The sequence below is a fragment of the Mastomys coucha genome, unplaced genomic scaffold (assembly GCF_008632895.1).
Source record: "Mastomys coucha isolate ucsf_1 unplaced genomic scaffold, UCSF_Mcou_1 pScaffold20, whole genome shotgun sequence".
Classification (NCBI taxonomy): Eukaryota; Metazoa; Chordata; class Mammalia; order Rodentia; family Muridae; genus Mastomys; species Mastomys coucha.
Window position 1 is genome coordinate 17284099 of NW_022196903.1, and position 24462 is coordinate 17308560.

General features: G+C 38.7%; 1 protein-coding gene across 3 annotated transcripts in view; it reads left to right on the top strand.

The window, feature by feature from the left end:
* Window positions 1-92: 92 nt before the first annotated feature.
* The window catches only part of Ing3 (inhibitor of growth family member 3), a 27822-nt gene continuing 3452 nt past the window's right edge, over window positions 93-24462 (top strand). The window contains exons 1-11 of one of the 3 annotated variants that reach the window (XM_031381256.1): window positions 93-635; window positions 876-947; window positions 2984-3084; window positions 4606-4671; window positions 16672-16768; window positions 18546-18617; window positions 19381-19467; window positions 19737-19894; window positions 20381-20574; window positions 21930-22131; window positions 23718-23756. In XM_031381256.1, the coding sequence (XP_031237116.1) occupies window positions 608-635; window positions 876-947; window positions 2984-3084; window positions 4606-4671; window positions 16672-16768; window positions 18546-18617; window positions 19381-19467; window positions 19737-19894; window positions 20381-20574; window positions 21930-22131; window positions 23718-23756 (1116 nt within the window). In that variant the 5' untranslated portion in view covers window positions 93-607. Of the gene's footprint in view, window positions 636-875; window positions 948-2983; window positions 3085-4605; window positions 4672-16671; window positions 16769-18545; window positions 18618-19347; window positions 19468-19736; window positions 19895-20380; window positions 20575-21929; window positions 22132-23717; window positions 23757-24462 lie in introns of all 3 variants that reach the window. The other 2 variants (XM_031381255.1, XM_031381257.1) reach the window with 2 other exon arrangements.

A 24462-nucleotide genomic window follows, 5' to 3' on the forward strand; every position in this document is an offset into this window, starting at 1 on the left:
CGAGTTCTGTTCTAAACCATCTGAATTTTCCGAACTTAGCCGATTATTCTAGCGTTTGGAATCTTTGCTATTTGCCTAGCACAGCCAGAAATCCATGACTCACAAACGGCGGGCTTGGAATCACAGCACTGAACAGGTGAAAAGTTGTTCCTAGTTGTGTCAGGCAGGCGCATACAACTCCCGTCATTCCCCATGCAAGAAATCAACAAATAAACAGAGGCACCGCATTTCGGATTCTGGCGTGCCCGTTTCGCGCAGGCGTGTGGTTTCTGTAGTTGCCACTCTAAGAGACACCCGCACTAATGGCTACGCTCGGGGAAAAAGAAGACTACATTTCCCAGAACACCGCGGAGATCCGCACCGGCCGGTTGACGTCATCGCTTCAGACAGCCAATGGCAACAGCGGGCGGCAGTGAGGCAAGCGCCGTCAGGCGCCAAAGTGGAGCCTTTTTTTTTTTTTTGCTTTTTTTTTTTTTTTTTCCCTTTGCCGGAGTCGAGCGGGTGCTGCTAGCGGAGGCGCCATATTGGAAGGGACAAAACTCCGGCGACAGCGAGTGACACAAATAAACCCCTGGACCCGTTCGCCTCCGCAGCAGTCAGGGCCGCAATGTTGTACCTAGAGGACTATTTGGAAAGTGAGTGCGCGGCGCCGGCGACGCGGCGGGCGGGATCGGCGGCGGGCGGGAGCGCGAGTGGCCGGGCGGGCGGGATGGCGGGAGGGAGGGGGAGCGGGGGATGTTTCTTTCTCACGGTAACTGGCAGCCTCGTTGTGAGCCGCCCCCCCTCACGCACGCACGCACGCACACACGCACGCGTGACGCCAGCGCGTACCTTCGCCGTTGGCCCCGCCCTCTGACGGACTGTGCCTTTGACAGTGATTGAGCAGCTTCCGATGGACCTGCGGGACCGCTTCACGGAGATGCGCGAGATGGATCTGCAGGTGCAGAGTAAGTGGCGCGTCTCCACGGCCCCGCGCAGCCCCGGCCTCCCTCGGGCATCGCCTGGCGGGTCCTCCGCGCTACTTTTTTCAGGCTGTTACAAGGAGGCGGCAGGCACAGCATACCGTTAACACGCGGGGCACAGCAAACACAGTGTTTGTGTACTGCATGGAGATGACGACACTGCACCGCAGTGGAAACTCGCGTGATTTTCAGAAGGTTTGCACCTGAGCCTGGATGTGGAACTTGGAGTTCTGCATTCAGACTTAAAAGTTCATTACATTCCGAATTTCTCAAGAGCAAAGACATAGAATGGCAGGTTCTGGGCAGCTATTTAGGGACCCTAGTGAACTTGGAAGGCCGAACTTTGACAAGTTGCATATTAATGGAAGACACTTAGAGCTGTCAACTGCGTGGTCATTTCCTCAGCCAAAAAATGAATGGGAGAGATCGGATTTTAAGGGAATCATCTGCTTGCTCTGTAGAAAAATATAGACATTTGATAGGCTTTCCTATGTAAACACAGTCAACGAAGTTCAGGCTGATCTCATACTTATGTATCCTAGGCGAGCTCTAATCTCCTGATCTTCCTGCTTCTGCCTGCCCAGTGCTGGGATTTACAGGCCTTGCTAGCTTTGACTGTTCTGTCAGTGCTTGGCAGTTTTATGTGTGACTTATTTCCAAAATGAACCTTGTTCTTTTGAAAAAGCCAGACTGGAAGAGGCTCAAAGGTAACTTGAGTTTGCTAAGGGCTTGTTCTTTTCATTCTCGGTCCTCTGCGGCTCTCTGCCCCTCATTTCTGTACCTTTTGTCCCCTACTATACTTTTCTCATTTAAGTCTCTGGGTCATCTCTTGGGTTGCATTGCCCTATAGCCTATCATAAATCTGTGACTAGAATAGGTATGCCTTTTTTTTTAACTTTAAGGTAGTTGCAGTAGTAAACATCTGCTGAGGCACATTCCAGAGGGATTGAGTAGAGCTTGGTGGCAGACAGATTTGGGTTCACTCTCAGGTGACTCCAGTTCCTTATCTTTAATGTCTGCATCGATGCCTTAGGGGCTTGCTTTTGTTTTGTTTTGTTTTGTTTTGTTTTTTAAACAGTCTTCTGAGGATTTAAAATAATATAGGTAATTAGGATGTATAATACCCATTACAAATAGATTTAGAATAAAGGATAATTTAAAACATTGTCAATCATTCAATTTTTTAAAATTCTGGGATAGTTTGGATTTAGTCTATACATATGACAATGTTTCAAGTTTACTTCTTTTGTAATCCTGGAGTGTTCTGAAACAAAGTGAGTATGCATTAACAAAAGTATCAACATGTCTAATGTCAGCAAGCAGCTGAAAGTAAATTGTGTTTTAAAAATCAAGATTAACTAGAATGTCTCCGCATCTTTTTTAAAAAAACCACCCTGCACTGAAGTTGCTTAAATGATGACTATAGTGGACAAGTTTTTCTCCATTTCCATCAAAACAAAATCCCTTTTATCTATTTTTTAGCAGTCATCCACTGAGGTCATTAGTTTTGACTTGGGCTTTGGTAAACCCTTACGTACAATAAATGCATGTTGAGTGAATAAATGGTGTCTTGAGTGAGCAGGTAGTCACATGTGTCATCCCTTCCTATGAGAGGGTGTGGTGAGGTACTTTGTGCTATGTAGCAAATGTTGACTCTGACATCACTATTTTTATTAAAAGAAGTATGAGAACTTTCCAGCACTACTGTCAGTAAGCAGCTCTGATTGCCATAACCAGCTGACTTAATGCCATTAGCTTTGATTTCAGTGCAGGTTGTGGCATAGATTCTTGTCTGTGCGCTTGACTCTACCTTGATTATTGGCAACTGTTTTGAAATAGCAAAGTCAGTTCAGAATATTGCAGATTTTAAAAACTAAGGTAATCAAGATATCACTACTTATAGAACAAAATGTGTATAAGCCGTTAGCAAGCTAAGACAGTACATGTTGTCAGATGTCTTTTTTTTCCCCTCAAATCAAAGCAGTTTGGTCGGCTAAGTATGAAATGTTTTATTGTGTCAGATGCAATGGATCAACTAGAACAAAGAGTCAGTGAATTCTTTATGAATGCAAAGAAGAATAAACCCGAGTGGCGAGAAGAACAGATGGCATCCATCAAAAAAGTAAGTGCAATGCCTTGGATACTTGTCAGTCACATTGGGACCCTCTGGGAGAGATAGTGAAATTACGTAGATACCTGGATATGGAGTGAGGGAACTTATGAGGGACTTTGGGGTGCTTGGTATATTCTAGAGCAGCAGCTCTCAACTCAAGGAGCAAATGACCCTTTCACAGTGTCTCCTAAAACCATCGGAAAACACATTATGATTTGTAAATAATTTTATGGCTGAGGCTGTCCACAGCACGAGGACCTGTGATAAAGGGTCACAGCATTGGGAAGGTAGCGAAGCCCTGGTTTAGAGCTTCCTGTAATTCTTTCTGAGACTTAAGGCTGTCCTACAGATCAGATTACAGATTAGATAAACTCACTAGTGCTGTGAACTAGGGATCTGGTGTCTTTAACAGTGCAGTGGAACACAACTTCAAAGATTTGGCTTTGATCCTCACTGCCATGTAGCTGTGTGACTTGGGTCAAGTCTTTTAATATTAGGAAGAATAAGTCCTTACACCCAACCTTTATAAAAAGTTTTCAGGGATATACAGAAACATTAATTTTGGAACTGAAAATTTCAATTGTGTTATTTATTCTTCCATCTATAAGAAAGATTGTCTGTTAGGAGGCGAGTAAACCAGCATTCCTAAGAGAAGTGGTCCTGGCTTATAAAAATACCCAGGTACGAAGGAGGTTAGAGCTTGCGTATGTAAATCCAGAGTTCACTGCCCATCCCTTTCAACTAAAAGGTTTTTTATGCAGCACAATTTGAACATACCCCCCAAAAGTCTAGTTGTCTGTGGAAGCACATAGGATACTTTTTTCTTTTTTGAAAAATAACTTTTGTTTTTTTAAAAATTAATATGGAGAAATATAAACTATAATTTAGGTGGTATTAATTTATTTCTAATTTAAAACTAGAACTGTTTGCCAGTTGGACAGCAGAAACCTGCAGATCAAAATCCTTTCTATGGCTGTATTTTTGCTGTAAAAATTGGGTCAGGAGATATGGCTCAATGATGAAGAGCACTGGCTATTCTTTTAGAAGACCAGGTTTTATTCCCAGCACCCACATGATGGTTCATAACCATGCATAACTGCAATTCAAGGGAATCTGATGCCCTCTTCTAACTTCTGTGGGCAAGTGGTACACAAATATACATTTAGGCAACACTCTTACACACATAAGATTTTTTTTCACATTGTAAAAGTGGAGTGATCTGTGTTTTATACATTAGCTAACTCTTAGCATTCTTTTGTTCTTTCATAACTTCCTAGGAAAGAGGGTGAACTTGCCATAATTTTATTTTATATATGTGTTTTGTGAGGTTTCTGAGTATCTTTTAATTTTTGACATTGTACTTCATTTCTAATGATCTCCCAACCATCCCTACCCTGGAGTCTTGTTATTGCTAATATGAGATGAGCAAGTGATAACAAGGTATAGTAATGACAAAGCAGGAATATAGATGTATATTATGTGTGTATGCTAAAGTTGCCAGTGCTTAAAATGAAAGTATTTTTTCTTTAGGACTACTATAAAGCTTTGGAGGATGCAGATGAGAAAGTACAGTTGGCAAACCAAATTTATGATTTGGTAAGTAAAAGTGTGCATATTGTGCTGTGTGTGCTAGAATTCTGGACTTTATTTTATTAGCTTAAGTGTAAACTGAAGTGTTGCTCTCTTGATCATATTTAATTTGAGAGTTCAGCGTCTGTATCTTGGTTTCCTTGGGGAAGAGTCATAGAAGTTCACAGTGTTTAGTTAGTAAGTCAAGAGCCACACATTTCAGTGAAGACTACTGTTTGTGGGTGATATTTTTACATTAGAAATGGTTTTATTTGATTAACCCCATTCTCCCATTTTGCAGTTGTTTCTAACAATCACATACTAATGTGATTAAGAGTACTGTGTTAGTGAGAGTCCTCAGTGGTCTAAAATGAGAAAGCGGGCTTCTTGTGTCACCGTTTACCTAGAGGATGCTAATACGCAGTTGACATCACCTGGGTCAGGTACATAACTGGGCACTTCAGGTTACACACACCTAAAGATAAGACATAAAGCAGACTCTGTGTTAAGTGTGTGCTTTTTGTTTTGGTATTTTTGTCCTACTTCTTTTTTTAATTATTTGTTTTAACTTCTGTTTTTTGGGTTTTTGCTTTATGTTTTTGTTGTTGTTTGAGAGAGAGAATATGAAGTTGGGTGGGTAGGGATGGGGGGAGAATCTGGGAGGAGAGGAGATGGGAGGAGAAAGAATATGGTGAAATGTATGTAAAAAATTTTTAATAAAAAGAAAAGAAAAGGAAAAAAAAGGTGTTTCTTTCTTGCAAGAGTAATTCCAAAAGTTTGAAATCACCGAGAGATACACTTACATGTGCTTCTCAGAATGATGTCATGATGTCATTACCAGATGATAGGAAGCATCTGTTTTTAATGCAAAGCTTCTTCTTCTTGTGTATTTTAGGAAAAATAATCTCTTTTTGTTTCAGAGTAAGTCCATGTTCAATTTGGTTGGCTTGAATTTTGACATTTTGTATCTTTCTTGGCTTTGCAGTATCTTCTAGATACAGTTTTCCATTGAAAGATACATGCAAATATAAAGTTGTTAGTGAACATGACATATTATAGAAGTCTTCTAATTTCATCTCTTACTGGTGTACAGTACTCTAACCAGAAACAACTTAGAGGAAGAAAAGATTTGTTTCAGCTTATAGGTTACAGTTCCTTGTTGAGAAAAGTGGGACAGGAAGTGGAATATAAACCATGAAGGAACTCTACGCGCTGGGTCATACATCCCAGAGTCACCTGCCCAAGAAATGGTAGCACCCACAGTGGACTGGACCCTTTCACATCACTTAACAATCACTACACACACACACACACACACACATACACACACACACACACACACACACACACACACACACACACACACACGCGCGCGCGCACACAGCCCTTCAGACATGCCTACATGTTTGTTTGATCAGGCTGTTTCCCTCTCAGGTGACTCTAGGCTCAAGTTGACAGTTAAAGCTAGCTAGGACAAAAGTTGCCCACCTTATATATGATGATGCAAATGCTTGCATTAAACTAAAAAATAGTATCAGAGAAGAAAGTATGGGATTTTTATGTAGTGAAATTTTTAATTAATTTTTTAATCTTGCTAAACCAACACTTGTTGAAAGGGACAGATGTAAATAAACTGATGTAGAAAACAAAAGTGGAGCTCTCTTGAAAACCCAGTGCTTACTGATCTGAGGCTTCTGAAAATGCTTAGGGTCTGAGTTACCAAAGGTAAGTAACTACCAACTTAGTACTGATGGTACATCTCACAGACGAGGGGTAGTCTTCTTATTCTTTTACTTATTTTTACCTTCGACAGTTACATCACCTGTGTAGAATGAATTTTACTCACTTTCACTCATCGGTCCCCTCTCATCCCACCTCCTGCTGAGACAGTCTTCTCAGGAAGCCGTCCTCCCCCTTTCACATCTTCTCTTCCAGTGTGACCCACTTTAGTTAGAGTTCTTTGCACCGACATGGGTGGGAGGGTATTTCCTGGAGCATGGGCAACTTCTCAAAGACTCCAGCCTGAAGAAAGTGGCACCCCATCCCCTGAGTCACCATAACTGATAGTGGACCATCAGGAAGGGGGCAACCTCATAGGTCCCTCTTATCCGTGATGAAATGTTGGCAGGCTCAATCTTGTGCAAGTAACCACAGCTACAGTGACTTCACCAGTACAGTGCTATGAAGTCCAGAAGATATGTTCTTGGCTTCACATCTCCCCACCTGTGGCTGAACTGGGATATTCCTCAGGCCTTGTATGTGGATTATGTGGATCTCCACTTAGGGCTGAACACACCCCATCCCATGTTCTTGGCATCTTGACTAGTTACACTTCTCTGCATTAACTGCTACATTACTGTAATAAGAAGGCTTCTCTGACTCAGGCTGAGGAGTGCACTAACTTGTACATAGAAACTTGAGCATTTACAAGGAAATGTGACATGACCATTTAGCAAAAAACATAGTAGTATGTTTTCCTTTAGGGTCTTTGGCCTCCCCAGCCATGAGCATTTGACCAGGTTTATAGTACTTAGGTATGAGTTCCGTCCTGTGGAATGGGCTTCAAATCCAATCAGAAAGCTGTCTGTTACTCCCATAACATCAAGGCATCTTTGAACCAGAGGGCTCATCTTGCCTGGCAGGTTGTCACACCACATGACTTACAGTTGGGTAAACACTGTTGATGACTTTTCTCCTACAGCAGTTTGCATAGTGTCCTCTGGCACTGGGAAGGCCTCCAGCTCAATTCTAGCTTGATACTTCTGTCTAGGGATTTTAGGGATCATAGGGGAACGTTGGTGAGTAGGTACTAAGTTAGAGTTCCTACTATCACTAGTGCATGTGTTTTAAAAACATAAAGCAAGGGTTTTCATTGTTTTTACCCTTAAGCAACAGAGATCAAGTGTTTGAATATTACACATATATGTTTTTATGTATATTATAGTACATCAGAAGTACAGTTTTCTGTATTTGTGTTTGTGTGTGTGTGTGTGTGTGTGTGTGTACATGTGAGAGATATCTATATGCAGATAGAGAGAGGAGAGAGGGGGCAGGGAGGGGGTGATCATACAAGGCAACTGTGGAGTTGAGAAGAAGATTTTAGAGCCTTTGGAGTTGAAGACAGGCTGACGTGAGCTGGGAACCAAACATGTCCCCTGGAAAGCAGTGTATGCTCCTAACCATTGAGTCATCTCCCTAACCCCTGCATTCAAAAATCCCCTTTGGAAATTTAATGATCTTTATATTTCTTCCGCTTTTCACTGTTTACAGCTTTTAATGACTTCTGTAACAGTGCCCTTCGTTCCTTAAGAAACAGGGCCCTTATTCCTATTTGTTCTCCTGTGAGCCATCTTACCTGGTAGCTATTGTGTCTTCTGTAAAGTCTGCTCCCCTCCACTTTCCACCTGCTGAACTGGAGCATCATGTGGAGTTTCTCCACCACTGAAGTAACTCTTGGATTTGTGCTTCATTTCCTTCTACTTTACCATCCTTTTTTAAAAAAAAATTTTTTTTTTTAAATCTGAGATTCTAGTGGGATTGCAGCTGGGAGGGTGGCGCCTCTGCAGACTTGTTGGCCTCACCTTTATTTGGATCCTTTCATTAGACTTTGTGCATTAGTACTTGCATTTGAATGGAATCTGTTTCTTTTCTGTTCTTCCCCGTGGTTATTTCCAAAACAATGCCCTTTTCTACAAACATACAATCTCTGGTCATGTGATCTTGCCTTTCCTAGACAAGAATGTAGTTTGAGGCTTCTTAGTGACCATTTTTTGCAATTTTTGCTATGCCATTATCTCTACCTGTCAGGTATACAACTGTCATCTCTGTCTGTAGCTTTACTTACTTCTTATTCCTCCACCACCACCCCCTTCAGCCTGTCTATTGTACCTTTATCTCTCTATCTCAGGGATCTCAGGGATCTCTTTATGTTCCAGGCTAGGCTTGAACTTAGGAGTGTTCACTTTTACTACTGTTCCTATCCATTCCATACCATCTTTGATGTGGCTATATCACATATGCATTCTATTCTTTATCTTCAGACATTACTTTCTTTTCTTTATTTTTCTTGTCTTCTGGTTGTGTACCACAGCATTTAAGTATTCACTTTTTCCTTATCTTTTAAAGACACTTAGACAGGCACCCAAACAAGTACTGTTCTAAAACAGTCTTTCTTGAGTTTCTCATTCAGGCTTTTTGATGTTCTTTCATCTTCAGATGATTCCTAAATCCTTCGCAGTTTGTATTCTCTCTGCCAGTTCCCGAGAAGTCAGTTGATTGATAACTTCCTTATTTGATCCACTAGGCCCACATTGTCCCATCAATGCTGCTGACCATTCTCTTTCCATTGGCATTCTTGCTCATGTATTGTTACTTGAAGGCTGTATGAAAACGTTCCCACCTTTGTGGCCTTTCTTGGTCTCTAATGTCATAATGATGGTGTTCCTTGGGTTCTGTCCTTCACCCTTATTCTTTCTTATTCTTCAAGGATTGCTCAAGGATAATTTTTTACCCTCTCTTAATTCTCTGTCAAGAGGGCAAGGAAGATCAGTTACTGTATCATACAATAAGTTGTTGGGTCAGATGCTCTTTGTATTTCCTACCCACATACCTTCCACACAAGTAGAGAAGCCCTTCTCAGTTACTTTCCCACCTGGTCTCTTAGTTTTATAAACTAGACAGCAATTCTTTAGGCATGAGCATTTCTGAGTTGCTGAATCATATTATCTGAGACTGTCCTGTCTTTCACTTTTCCCCATCTCTTCATCTCAGAGGATCCACCAATCTGTGCTTTCTCACACTGGGACACTAAAAGTTCTCCTATCCTCCTTCCCACCTGTCTTCTACTTCATCACCATGGACTGATCGTTTTACTCACAAGTAATTTTGCCATTTGCTTAACCTGCTGTAGTTCTAGTACTTCTTAAAAATGGAATTGTAATCAGAAAGATTACAGTATATATGCACTAAACTGTAATGTACATTTTAACTAATGCATGTACTTTGTAACCATATTCTAGAAAAATAAAGAGCATTGCTGGCCTCTAGAAACTCTGTTTGCACCATTTCTAGTGCCTAAACCCTCTAATATATTCATAACTTACTGAAAAGAGTAGAGTAGCTTTTCTAAATGGTGTTTCAACTTTGATTTGTCATGTTTATTCTTTTTTAAAATATAACATTTTTGAGAATTTCAAACATGAATACTGTATTTTCATCATTTCTGCCCTTCTTTTTTCTCCATGTTATCCTCCCATGTTCCCCCATTGCCTTATACATCTATGACCACTTTGTAATTATTACAGTTATATATGTTCACATATATGTGTGATCAATCTACCATCTATCTACCTATTTACCTACTTATCATCTAATGATTCTCTCTCTCTCTCTCTCTCTCTCTCTCTCTCTCTGTGTGTGTGTGTGTGTGTGTAAGGGAGAGATCTGATACTGGCTCTATTTATCACTGCTCATATATACATATCTTAGAGCTAACAACTGGGATTGAATAACCAACCAGGAGCTCATCCTAGAAGAAAACTGATTCTTCTCTCACCAGCTGTTGATTTCCTATAGCTCTTCATCTAGGGGTTGTGAAACTTCTCTATGTATATTAGCATGACAGTTGGTGTTTATGCAGATTTTCTTAAGCAATCATATTGTTGAAATTTCATGGGTGCAGCTTCCCTGTTATGTGTTGAAGACATCTACCATTAGGTGTCCTGGTCCTCTGGCACTTAAAAATCTTTCCACCCACCCCCTTTTCCATGATTTTTCCTGAGTCCCCAAGTCCTACAGAGCTTTAAGGCTTACCAACCATAACAATGACTGGCATAGCAGGATATCCCCAGTGCTGTAATAGTGACTCTTTTATCTTGGGAGTAACTAATAGCTGTCTTATTGGATTCAGGGCTTGCTCTTTAGGAGGAAATCCATGCCTGATGCAGTAAACCTGTCCACATACTAATGGCTGGACAGGTTAGAGACCCTAGAGACCCTACTGCTACCATTTTCCTAAACCAGCATAATTTATAGTTATATTTTTAATACTTACCTATAAACCCACAGATAGTATAGCTTTTACTCCTCATCCAAGAAGCTCTGTAGAGCACATGGAGACTTGCAGAGATCCACAACTGAGAATGAGTGACTGTGGGGTGCCCGACTCCAGTTGATAAATCTATCATGCTTATTCTAAAGTACACAGTCGTCATGCTGTGGCCTTGATTGAAATCTATTGGTATTTTGTTCCAGACTTAGTTTAATGTGTTCTGCAGGCTCCTTCTTGATCCTGTCTTTGCTCAGTTCTTTTTAGTATTCTTTTCAATATGCTCCCATGGTTTCGTTTAGTTTCTTCAGTTTAGATAATTTATTTTTTCTAATGCCTATGCTAATTGTGAGAGAGTTCTTCTAAAGGAAGAGTTGCAGATTTGTTCTGCGAAAAGAGGCATTTGAAAATACTAAATCTTTGTCTTGGCACCTGCTCCTGAACCTGACAGACAACCTGAATTTTATGCCTTGGACCCATTTGGTGAGAGGAATGAACTCACTCTCATAAGTTGGCTTCCGACCTCTCCAGGCTTGTATAATAATTGAGTAGACTTTACTAATCTGAAGGTTCAAAATATGAAATGGTCCCCAGAAATGAAGCTTTGTGGGTGTTGACATGATGCTACTCATAGAAAATATCATATCTGATTTTATTTCATATCTTAACAGGCTACCGGCAAAGCTGGATACGGATATTCCCTTTAGATTATGTATCTATAAGATGAAAACTTATGTTGAGCTTGATTCTGTCCTCAGGATATCTCATTGGTTTATGTAAAGCTCCCCAAATCTGAAACCATTTGAAATCTGAAACACCTCTGCAATCCTGTGTAGACATTTCCTATAAGAGGCACTGAACCTGTCTGTCGTCAGACTTCATGTTTCAGTGTTTTGTATAAAATAGGATTTCGTTATGCTTTCTCACATTGTAACATTTTATTTGCTTTTAACATCAGTAGTAAATGAATGTATTCCTTTGACCAACACTACACTGGTTATGTCATTTATTAAGGAAAGAAACCATATTGTACCTCTATGAATAAGAAACATCTAAAAACAAAACAAAAAGTTACCTTGTTAGATAATTTCCTAAAACCTAATATATAAACAGTCATTAAACACTTATTTGTGTTCCTTAATCAAATACCACTATCTAAAAAATTTTACATTGCAATACCCAATAAAGTTGATTTATATGCACTCTGCCAAAATTATAGCTTTTAGTTGATGCTTGAGTGCTTTTCATAGTCTGGCCTTGCTCAACACTCTTGAATTTGCTTCTGTTTATATATCCCGGCCTGCACCTGAGGTGATTGAACCTCAGACCCACATTCTGCCCATATATTTGAGAGTTCTCACCTGATACTCTAAATAAGGAGTAATATTATGTGAGTCTGACCTTTTGATTTGTCTTCAGTCCCTGCTGTCTTGTAGAATGATAGTTAGATGAAGCTTATGTTCCAGGGCCTCAAGTACTTGGTTAAGCCAAAGACAGAATAGTTCACATTTTCATCTAGTCATAGAATTTAGAGATGTAAAGAACCATTTTATGACTTATCAGAGGATACTTTGATGTCATTATCCCCCCCACACACACCACTACCAGTTCACTTTCTTTATTACAGCAAAATCCTTTCATGGGTAAAATTTATCTGCTATTGCTATGGATTTTCTCTTAGGACCTAACAAATAAACACTCATTCTTTAAGATCAAGCTAGATGTCTAAATTGGAAAATTCAACTATCTGGGAAGCAATCGATCATGTAGAAACTTTTTAAAAGTTATATGTTAATTTAATGTAGGTCCATCACTGACACATTGTAAAATCTGAACACTGAATAACTGAGAGATTCAATAGAGAAAAATAAAATATTTGAACTCGTAAATATTAAGAAATGGGTTTTTTGTTGTTTTATACAAAGAGGCCAAGTGTGGCTAAATTCTTTATTTTCATGAACATGCCAAGTAATATTTCTTTGCCTCAGAAAAGTTCTGGAAAAGGACAGTAGTTTGAATTTAGCCATTGTGGTTGGGGTTACAGAATGATTTGGAGCTGTAGAAGGGGAGCTTTTGTGGATAGCATTTATTGCCATTAGGTGAGGAGCTAATCAGTAGGGCTCTGTTCTTAACTTTGAATTTGGAATTTGTGACAAACACACTATCTCTCCTAAGTAGGCTTATATCCTCTTTATTACTATAAACCACCCTTACAAGTTCAAGAATGTGTAGAGGGGTGGGAAAAATCTAAGACCTTGCTTACCTGACTCCTGTGTGCTCATGGCAATGATTAGCAAGAGCAGATCCTTCCATTCATGTGGGTTGAAGAAAGGTATGAGATTTCAGTGAATTTATCTCTTTTTATAGTTTTCCACTATTGTTTGTATAGCTGTATCTTGGGGGTTTTAGCCAAAGTTTAATCATCTGGTCAACTTATTCTTTGACTTCTAATTTTATTTTAGTAAGTGTAACAATAATACATTTAAGAAAAATAATTCACATTTTCTAAGACTTGCTTAAAAAGTAATTAGTTGCTTTTGAATCAAAAAGCCATTTCCAGAGCTGTCACCCTCAGGGTGATTATGGCTGCTCTGCCTGCTGAGGTAGGAAATTAGTTTTGAAGATTTTTAATTCTTTGAATTCTATTGCTTCTTCTGAGTCATCTAGTGAACTTCATCAATAATATATTTAGTAAAACAATTTTAAGTTGAGAGTTGGGATGAATTAAGTGTTTGGTGTGGGGAGAACTCCTTCATATCACTTTAGACCACCCTCCCAGCGAGATTCCAGCATTCTTCCCCTCTGTTCTTTGTGTTACAGACTAGACCATTCTTTCTTTTGCTCAGAACATACTGTTTGACTATCTACATTTTTGTGATTACCCTTTTCCATCTATTAAAATGCAGTGTGCTCTTCACTTAGTCGTTCCTGCCTTTGTGTCTACCACAGCCGAGGATCACATTGCTGTACCTTTTATTCTTGTGCTGCAGAACCACTCCCTTTGCTGTGTTTACATTGTATCTTCTGGAGTATTGTCTTTATTATGTTAAAAATTTTATGAATTTTGATTTGTTGGCTAAATTCTAATTTCTGTGAAGCCTGGGATTTTTTTCCCAGTCTTCACATGCCATCCATTAGCACCAAGTAATACTAGAAACTCAATGTTTATTGTAAGTTTAATTTTAGATAAATTGGTAGAAGGATTTCATTGTGGTGTTTTAGAATGACTATATTTAATTATTCTGAGTTCCCTTAAGATTAAATTTTGACCATGAAAGAGACAATATACTGATGAATAATGGAATTTTGTAGTCATTCTTTTTTTGAAAGAAAGATGTTATTAGGGAATGCTCAAAAGTTATCTGTGGAGTAACTGTCCCAAACATATGACTTCAGTAGGCTTTAAATATTGCAACTGTGACTTCTGCCAAATTCTGAAGAGTAATTTGTATGTAAATATTAAATGATAACTAGGCTTTAAGTGACTGAGAAATCATAAAGAAATATATTGAGTATTATTGCTAACATACAAAATATAAGCAATAGGACATTATTACTAGTTTTTTATTTATATTATGTGTCTTTACATTTAAAAAGAAAAAAGAACAGTTTATTCCTGTAACAGAGCTTCAGAAAGTATTATATATAAATGAGGATGCATTCATTATCTACTATATATAGATAATTAAATCTTAAGTCTATAATACAAAAACTGTATAATCTTGGGCATGTTACTTAAGTCATCTGAGCCAGTAGGTTTTTTTGGGGGGCGGGGGGAGGCAGAGGTAGGAGTGGTTTTGTTTGTTTTGCTTTACTTTGCTTTCTCTTTTCTAATGGAAAGAGGATTGCCTTAAATTTTAGGGTGAGATCATCTGTCCTAGCTATTTTTATGTCACCCTGGTACAAGCTGGAATCATCTTGGAAAAGTAAACCTCAATTGAGAAAATATTCCCACCAGACTGGCTTATGAATAAAGGTCTCTATGTGAAGATACACCAGGACCAAGACAACTGTTATCATAGAAAACCCTTTTTGAGGTTTATTCTATTCTTATGTCAAGAAGTATATCAGTACACAGGAAGGACGCTAGAGCAGTAGCTGAGAGCTACATTCTGATCAGTAGGCAGAGAGAGAGAGGGAGACTCTGGGCCTGGCATGAGCTTTTGAAACCTTAAGCTTAATCCCAGTGACAGACTTCCTACAATAAGAGCCCACATATACTCCAACAAGGCCATGCCTCCTAATCCTTCTCTAACAGTTCCACTCCCTGGTGACTAAGCCTTCAAATAGATGAACCAAATGTAGTGCCATTTTTATTCAAACTACTGCAGCAAGACTGGCACATTTTCTTAATTGATGTATGTGGGAGAGCCCTCTCCTGAGTACTGTATGAAAGCAGGCTGAAGAAGCCATGAAGAACAAGCCAATAAGCAGTATTCCTCTATGACCTCTGCATTAGCTCCTGCCTCTTGAGTTTCTACCCTGACTTCTAGAACAATGGACTAAAAGTCATAAATTAAAATAAACTACCCCTAAAGTTGCTCTTGGTCGTGGCATTTTATCACAGCAACAGAAAAGTAACTAAGGCATCTAAAGCACAGGGCAGTGTTACCTGGCCTTAGTAGGTAGCATCTGACCTGCATGTTTTTCTTTGGTTGCTTTTGTCTTCCTCCTGTTCATGTTAGAAACAAAGTACTTAATTGAACAACTTTCTGAAAGTTTGCTTTTCATTTTATACATTGTAGAACATTGTAGTCCTGGTTGCAGGGTTTGTTATTTCTTGAGAGAGGCAGGCAGGTCGGGAGAGGGAGAGAAGAAGAGAGTGAGTGTTAGTTTTAACGTTTCACCGTGTAGCTCTGGCTTGTCTGGAACTATGTAGACTATGCTGGCCTGGAACTCACAGAGATCCCCGTGCACCTCTTATTTCCCAAGTACATGCATACACTACCACGCCCAGCAACTCATTTGGTTTTTTTGAGATTTTCTTTTGTATTTTAATTATGCATATTCTTGTTTGTCTGTTATACGGGTGGGTCTGTGCATATGAGAACAGTGCCTGTGGAGGCTGAAGTGGAACCCCTGCATCTGGGGCCAAAAGTTATTGTGAGCCATCCCATGTGGGTGATGGGAACCTAACCTCTGGTGTTCTGTAAGAGAATAAGCATGTCTAACCTTCTAGCTGAGCCATTTCTCCATCTCCTAGTGTCCTTAGTCTTAACACTGATCCAGTCAGGCTAGATTTTCAAAATATTGTACTGTAAAAGTATTGTAATAAAAATATCTTTTAAAGAATGTGATGGATATTTATTTATCTTTAATATAGTAGGTTTGGAAAGATAACAATGTTTGACATTAATCTTATAAATATATTTTGACACTACTAATTGAAAGTGTCATAGTTTTCCTGTTATTGAAAAGATTTATAAGTAGATGATAAAATAAAAATTTGCCATAACTAAGCCAAGCTTTTTCAAGAAAATGTAGATTTTTAGTTAAAATTCCCTTTTGTTTAAGCCTTTTCATTAATGTGTGCAGTAACAATGGTCCACTTTCTGCCGTGTAGCACTGATTAAATCTCTGCCTTTGTTGGCTGGAGTATCTTCCCTCTGTTAGTCTAAGGCAGTTCTGTATGGCAGTGTGGATGGCTCCAGGATAGAGTTCAGACAGAAGGTAACTGAGGCAAGTTTTGAGAAGTTGCTGTTCTCCGGCCCTGTACTAACTTTGATTCTCATAGCCCCTCTTCTGAAAATCGGTCCCAGACATTTTCTAACAGATTTGAGATATGGTTTCTTAAAAATAAGGTTGGAGGAGTATTAACCCAGTACCCTAAGATGCAAGTTGATTGGCTTGCCTAAAGATAGGAAGCAGACTCATTAAAAGAAACAAATATTAAAGTTCTTCATTAAGCTGGGCCCCAGATTTTGGTATTATGTTTTTATTTATTTATTTACTTATTTATTTATTTATTTATTTTGAAACAGGTAGATCGCCACTTGAGAAAGCTGGATCAGGAACTGGCTAAGTTTAAAATGGAGCTGGAAGCTGATAATGCTGGAATTACAGAAATACTGGAGAGGCGTAAGTAAAATTTATGGGTTTCTATTCCCTTGGAGAGTAGTTTTCTCACAGAAGCCTGTCAGATCATATACGCCCTTAGGTGAATGGTAGCCTTCTAGGCTGGCATTGAAGTCTTGGTCATAAACACTGAAAGAAATGTGCAGGCTGTCCGTCGGCTCCCTCTTTATGAACATAGCGTACAAAGTCTTTCCACTTTGTATTGTTTTCACTTTTGCGATGGGACCTTGCTCTATAAAGCTTGCTGCCCCAGCCTCTAGACTACTGTGATTCTGAGCATGTGCATCCATATTGCACACTCTGTGTATGTTTAATATCCATATATGCTAATCTGGTCAGGAGTCAGAAGAAAGAGACAAAAATGTGCAAGTGTCCAAAGTGAGAAACAAATCTAGCCTGTCCTGTGTGCTTCAGCTTGGAGGAGGTTGGGTTTTCCCTGCTAGGAACTTCTTAAATCTCTGCCTCACCTGTGGGAACTGAGATTTCCACTGGTTCCCTAACACTTCCTTTTATACTAGGAAGTCTTTTCAAAACCTCTGATCAGAGGAAGTCATCTTAATATTTTTTGTTGTTGTTACAAGATTCAACTTGATGTGCTTAAACTTAGTACCAAATATTTCCTGGGCTTAACTACAGAGACTTCCTCAAAAATGTGAGCAAGGTTGAGTTGTTTTTAACCAATTTAACATCTTTTCTAGCTAAATAGGTGAGCTAAAAGTTGGTAGGGTCAGAGGAGGTAGTCACTGAGTGTTAAGAGAACCAAGTTAGTCCTGAGGGTGATTTCTGTGAGAGTTCAGTTAGTGTTCCAACAGCCCTCATTCCTCAGTACATTCACTAGCCAGAACTTGTTCTGTTTCTATCCAGATAGTGGGTTTCATGACTACAGGGTACCCAAGCCAGGCATGTGTCTGTTAGTGAGAATTGCAATTTTAAATTTAGAAGTAGATCATTGCTTCACATAATTATCTTCTCTATTGGTGATCCTTTTATCCTGGAGGAAACATCTCTAAGAATAATAGATACGGGGAACAAAAGGAAATATGGTATGACTACCTTTGAAGGTTTTTTCTTTTGGAAATGCTGTTGGTGGCTGTGTGTAAGGCATGCCTCCCTTCCCACTGATGCAGGAAAGCTGATAACACATCCACTCTAAGGATCCAGACACATGAAATAGAACTGGATCACATGAAAACTGTTCCATCCTGACATCATTTTATCTCAACCAGTCATTAATAAATTCATAGAATTTCTTTAGAAGTGTTTTAAAGCTTGGTATTAGGAATTACACCCTTTACTTTTTTCAAGCAAAGCCCTAAGCTCTTTTTTTGGAGTTGTCAGTATCACAATTAATTTTTGTGATTGAATTTCTGTGTATGCAATAATATCCCCATCACCTCGACCTTTAGGATTGCATATTAAAAGGCTTTCAATTTTGTTGCTAAATTGAATTTTTTAGATCTCACCATTAATAGAGTTGTCATGTCCTTTTTCCTATTTATGTGGCACCCAGCATCAAAGATTCTCTAATTAGATATTAGCATGTTTTGACCTGTTGTGTACTTAAGATGAATACTGAGAAATGAGTATTCCTCCTTAGAGAGAGGATTGTTCAGGATGAGATTGAAGATAGTAACTCTCTACATGATTGTCTAAAATGATATACATATGTACCAGAATTTGGCAGCCATCTGTGAGGGGACATATGGTTTGTGGTTAGTTGAAGTGGAGAGTTGTATGGTGACATTTAACCCTGGCTTGTCTCTGTGCCCCCTCTCTCTAGGATCTTTGGAATTAGATGCTCCTTCGCAGCCAGTGAACAATCACCATGCTCATTCACATACTCCCGTGGAAAGTAAGTCTGGTTCAAGTACAGTTTAAAACTGTAAATGTGACCTTCATGTTCTCTTTTCTTAGCTCTACATAACCAAATGAGAAACATCCTTTCCTTTCCCTTTTTAAAAGTAGGCTTTTTTTTTTTTTATCACAATTTACTTGTAGACTTTTCCATTTAGGCAACACATACTTACTTTGGGAACAGGGAGTCTGTTCTATAAACACAGTGGCCAAGTATATAAGACAGCTCTAGGGAGCATTATAAGCAACTTGAACTGTGTACTTGTGCATGGAGACCTGTTTCTTTCAGCCTGGCCTCTTGGTGCTTGTCTGATGTTTGTCATGTGATAAAATCTTGTTATTACTGAGTTAGTGAAACGGAATTATTGATGTTGCTACATTCTTTTTGACAAGTCAGTTCAGTAGGAAAGAGGGGTAAATTGAAAGCTATTCAAAATGGTAGGCAATATATTAAAATGGACTTTCTCTCGTGGTATATGTGAAACTGTAGTGCATCGTAGATTGTCTTTAGTTTTTTTCCTCCTAGTTTCTAAAATGCTTGAAATATCTGTTCTCTCAGTGAAACACATGACCAAAGGCTGTTTGTTTGTCCCCTACTTAGTGAGCATAAATGGTCCATTTTACAAGGAACCTAGATCATAAACTGTACCAGTTTATAAAGGGGTGGAAGTATTCCTCTCTATAGTCCCCTGAAGTTTGAAATTTGTGAATTCTTTCTTTTTATTCAGAAAGGAAATATAATCCAACTTCTCATCATACAGCAGCAGACCATATCCCCGAAAAGAAATTCAAATCTGAAGCTCTCCTGTCCACCCTTACATCTGATGCTTCTAAGGAGAACACGCTGGGTAAGTTTGTTTTCTTGAAAGTGGTAATTTTTTGTTTTGTTTGTGTTGGAGTAAGGGATAGAGGAGCACTCAAGATTATAATTCATACATGCTGCCTGTTTAAGGTGTACATGTGGACAAGAAAGAAAGGAAAATTGCCTTGTATTTTTCAGTTGATTCAATCCCTAGAGTATATGAAGAGTTTAAATTTAATCATTATAGATGGTGAAATATTTATTTTAAATCTCAGTAACATTGTGTTCTCTGCAACCATTTTTATTTCTTTATAGGTTGTCGAAATAATAATTCCACAGCTTCCTGCAACAATGCTTACAACGTGAACTCGTCCCAACCCCTGGCCTCCTACAACATTGGTTCATTATCATCAGGGGCTGGTGCAGGGGCCATCACCATGGCAGCTGCTCAGGCCGTGCAAGCAACAGCACAGGTAATAATAGTTGGAGGGTAGAGGCAGATACTACACTTGGTTCCCGTCATTGGCAGACCTCAGTAGGAACCGCTAGGTGTTGGCAGAGCTTTCAGACATCATGTGGTTTGAGTTTGAAGTTGTACTTTTAGGCTAGATTGTGTTTTATTAATAATGCAGAGAAGTTGTTGGGTACAGAGTGATGCATCATGTAGTCACACATTGACCCTTCTCCCAGTTAGTGCACAAGTTACCTTCTTGTCATCATGAGGACAATATCTGTTCTTTCTGTACCATTGGGCTTCCGTCTGTGTTGGCTGCAGTTAGCTCATTTCTGTAGTTTGCACATAGTGTGAGTTAAGACATTCCATTTCCCATGTTTATTCTCAGTTTATCATAAAAATGATTTTGAATTTTTCCACAACTTAAATAACCATAATGTGTAACACTTAAAAGAGAAAATACATATTTACATATATTGATGTTGTCAATACATGTCTACTTAAGATGAAAGAAGGGCGAAGAACATCGAGTTTAAAAGCCAGTTATGAAGCATTTAAGAACAATGACTTCCAGCTGGGAAAAGAATTTTCCATGCCCAGAGAAACAGCTGGCTATTCCTCCTCATCAGCACTCATGACAACCTTAACACAGAATGCCAGCTCCTCAGCCGCCGACTCTCGCAGTGGCAGGAAGAGCAAGTAAGTTGCCCTGTGGTAGTGTGTATCTTTGTTCAGTATTGTTTGTGTGGAACATATCAATCATGTCTCCAGGGATTAACCAAGGCAGGGTGCAGTGGCCCAGGCTGAACACTGGGGTCAGCAGTCACCTCTTTGCACTGCCTTGCCTTGAAGGCAGGAAGTCTTTCAAGTGTTAGAGTCATTTGTAATTGTTCTCAGTTTGTATATAAGTGACTTATTTTTACTTTCTTTTGTTCTTTCAGATAAATCATTTTGTGACACTATTTCTATATTTAGTTTAGGTGTTTAATAGTAAATTAATATAAACTGCAAATTATATCCCAGGAGGTTTTTTACACAAGATTTTTTGTTTTGACTAATAATGAAGTATCTGAATTTTTGCCTATATTCCTAAAACTGATTATATGACAATGTCCCTATACCTAGTATGTGAGAGACTTAGGGCGATTATGTGAACTACAGAAATGAAAACTTAATCATGTGCCTTGCTCATCTAAGATAATGACTACACTGGGTATTTATACATACTGAAAATTCAAGCCAGGGATGATGGTGTTCATTTGTAAGCCTAGCACTTGCAAGGCAGGGGGATTACCTCAAACTCAAGGCCAGCCTAACCTACGTAGGGAGGTCAGGGCAGCCAGGCCTGCAACAGAGACCCTGTGTGTGAAGGGGAAAAAAGGTGCAAATGAGAGGCCAAAGAGATAGTTATATAATAATGCATTTTAACTTTATTTTAAATGTATTCTCTACAAAATCTCCAAATGAGTGATCAATTTAAAGTATCCACAGAACTATTATACATCTTAAAATTGATATGAATTGCCCACATTTAGTTGAACTCCTTATAGTAAGTTTCTGCATGTTAGTACTCTAGAATAGAGTTTGCGTAAACAGTTTGTGAATTCTTATACTCTCAGATCCATGTTCTATACTTGATAGGCATAGGGCACATGCTAGCTGATTTTAGGACTTTACCAAATACTTTCATATATTTGTACTTAGGTTTTTGATGATAACTCTTCAATTTACTGTAAAAACATTAACAATGTGAGATAGTATAATTATTATTCTTGAACACTACCAAAAATTTTAAGTCAACAGTAGATAGTAATCTTAATTTAGAAATTATTTTTAAAAGTTGGAAACATTTTAAGAAAATTTTCTTCTATTTAGTTTAAATAGAAGATTTTAAGAATCTTTCCTTCTTAAAGGAACTTATTTTCCAGAAAACAAAAATTGTAAACATAGGGCCAGACCTCAGTGTGTCCTTTCCTTCAGTGTCAGTGACTAGGAGTCACTCTCAGGGAATCTCCCCATGGAGCAAATGCAGCTGATCTGCCTTTAATTTTCAGAAACAACACCAAGTCTTCAAGCCAGCAATCGTCATCCTCCTCCTCGTCGTCGTCCTCTTCCTCCTTATCTCTGTGTTCATCGTCTTCAACTGTAGTACAAGAAGTTTCCCAGCAAGCAACGGTAGTGCCCGAATCTGATTCCAACAGTCAAGTCGATTGGACTTATGACCCAAATGAACCTCGGTATTGCATCTGTAATCAGGTAAAAGTCTACTGCATGTCTATAAAAGTGCAGTCTGAAGAAACAAGAAACACGATAACTGTTTCAAAATCAGCGCATTTTTATTCTAGCTAAAATCAAAAATGATTTATTTATATCATTTTTGCCTTATAAAAGCAGTATAATTGCTATAAATACCAAGAATATAAGGAATCGTGAATTACATGTAATGTCAACTTTCCCATACAACCTATGGTGAAACATTTTGATGTCACACTGCATACATGATATAATATGCCACTGGGCATGTGGCTTACAGAGCAGAAATCCATCTCCTTGTGATTTTGGAGACTGGGAGATCCATGATTAAGGTGCTAGTTGACTAGCTGCCTAGTAAGGCCACTTTTTGAGTTTAAAGGCAGTGTGCATTCTTACTGAGTATTTGTCAGTCAGAGAGAGGAAGATCATACCGTGCAGTTAGACAAGCATGTGCCAACTTCTTCTGTGTTTCTTCTCAGATAACCACTGGAACTATCAGATTCAAGCTTTGCTTAACTATAACTACTTCTAACAAGCCTAGGCTTCAGTTAGAGGGGGTAATGGCTTCAAAGTAGGAATTTTGGAGAGGTGTAGACATTCATTCCATTACAGAGATGTACAAATAATATATATGAATGTGGTACTTTTTTATGACTAGGAGTTTGATAGTAATAGTAACAATATATACTTTTTTATACCTATCATTTGCTTACTAAAAAATGTTCTTTTTACAATTTTTTCAAAGTTAGCTCTTGTACTTTGTATCATAATTTATCTAGTCCATATCTAGCTGTAGATTATAATTCTCTTTTCTTTTAGATTATAATATTTATAATTATATTTAGATTATTATATTTATAATTATAATAAACATTATTTTTAATGTAATTTCTTTCATACTAAATTTGTCATCCATTTAAATGCAATGATGTTATAAATGTTTGATATAGTCTACCAAGATAATTCTAAAACTGTATTACCTAAAATTGATATGTATAATATTTTCTAAAGCCCAGTCCAGCACTGAGTATTATTTTCTCTTAAAAACCATGTGCCAGTTTGAAAGTTTTGTATCATATGATCATTTTAGTTGGCTTTAGTACTGAGGCCTTCTAAAAACCATTATATATTCTTCTAAATTTACTTCCATTTTGGCTGTATTTTGTATTGTTGTTATTATATACACTGTTAATATTTTGAGAGACCCTATCCCAAAAAACTATGTGGATTCATTGATGAAAACACCTAATGTCTAGGTAGATTTACTGAAATGATCTATTGATGCAGAAGTGACCCAAGGGGGAGTAGAGTCAATCAGATGGCACCACCACTACATGTCAGGCTCTTGATTAGAGTGACTTTCCTAGTGAGCCCTTTCAGACTTCCCAAGAGTGGGTGGTTTGTGAACAGATCCTCTTCCCGTTCTCATAGTCTTTTAGGAATGACAACAACAAAAACTACCACATTCTCAACTTCATCTTAAGTGTATGTTTAGTGAGTTTCTCTTGCTTCTCTGATATTATAAACACCTGGTTTATATTAATGCTTGTCACATAATTATAATGTTTATCTAATTTTCTTTCAACCAGGTATCCTATGGAGAGATGGTGGGATGTGATAACCAAGATGTGAGTATTGCATTTTCCTATATCGGGGTGTGAAAAGGTGTAGATGACTGAGTATTCGTCTTATTAACTGTATTTCCCAGTTTGGAAATCAGGTTTTCATTTGTGATAACTACATTGTTCTGATGGGAGCATCTACATGGCCTTAGTGATTTTCCTGCTTCTGTTTTTCAAGGTGGAGTTACATAGGTTCAGATTAAATTCACAAGGATCACTGTTGGCAGTTCCAAGTGCTTCCTTTCTTTCTGTCTAAGATACTGTCTTTTCTAGAGTCCAGGCTCTTTATCACATCGAAGAAACTTCCCTAAGTTCTTTTAGGCAAATGATGCTCAGGGATAATTAAGACCTAATGTAGGGTTATTCCCCTTGTTATTGCAGCCTTCGGCCTTCTTTCTGCCAGGGACTCGGGATGTACAAGCCATCTGTGATGGGAAAGTGAGAGGAGATTTGAGAAGGGCTCCTGCTTCCTTTTCTAGGAAGGGTATTAGTTATTTGATAAGAACACCCACCGTGACAGAGAGCAACCTAAGTCAGGGAAGAGTGTTCTTGACCTATACTTCCAGAGGGAACACAGTCTATCATGGCAAGGGATGCATGGCAGCAGGAGTGTGAGGCTGGCCTGGCCATCAGGAAGCCTGCTGATACTATTCACCAACCCAGGGCAGGCAGAAGGTGAGACAGCAAGTACAAGTGGTAGCAGGGTTTGAAA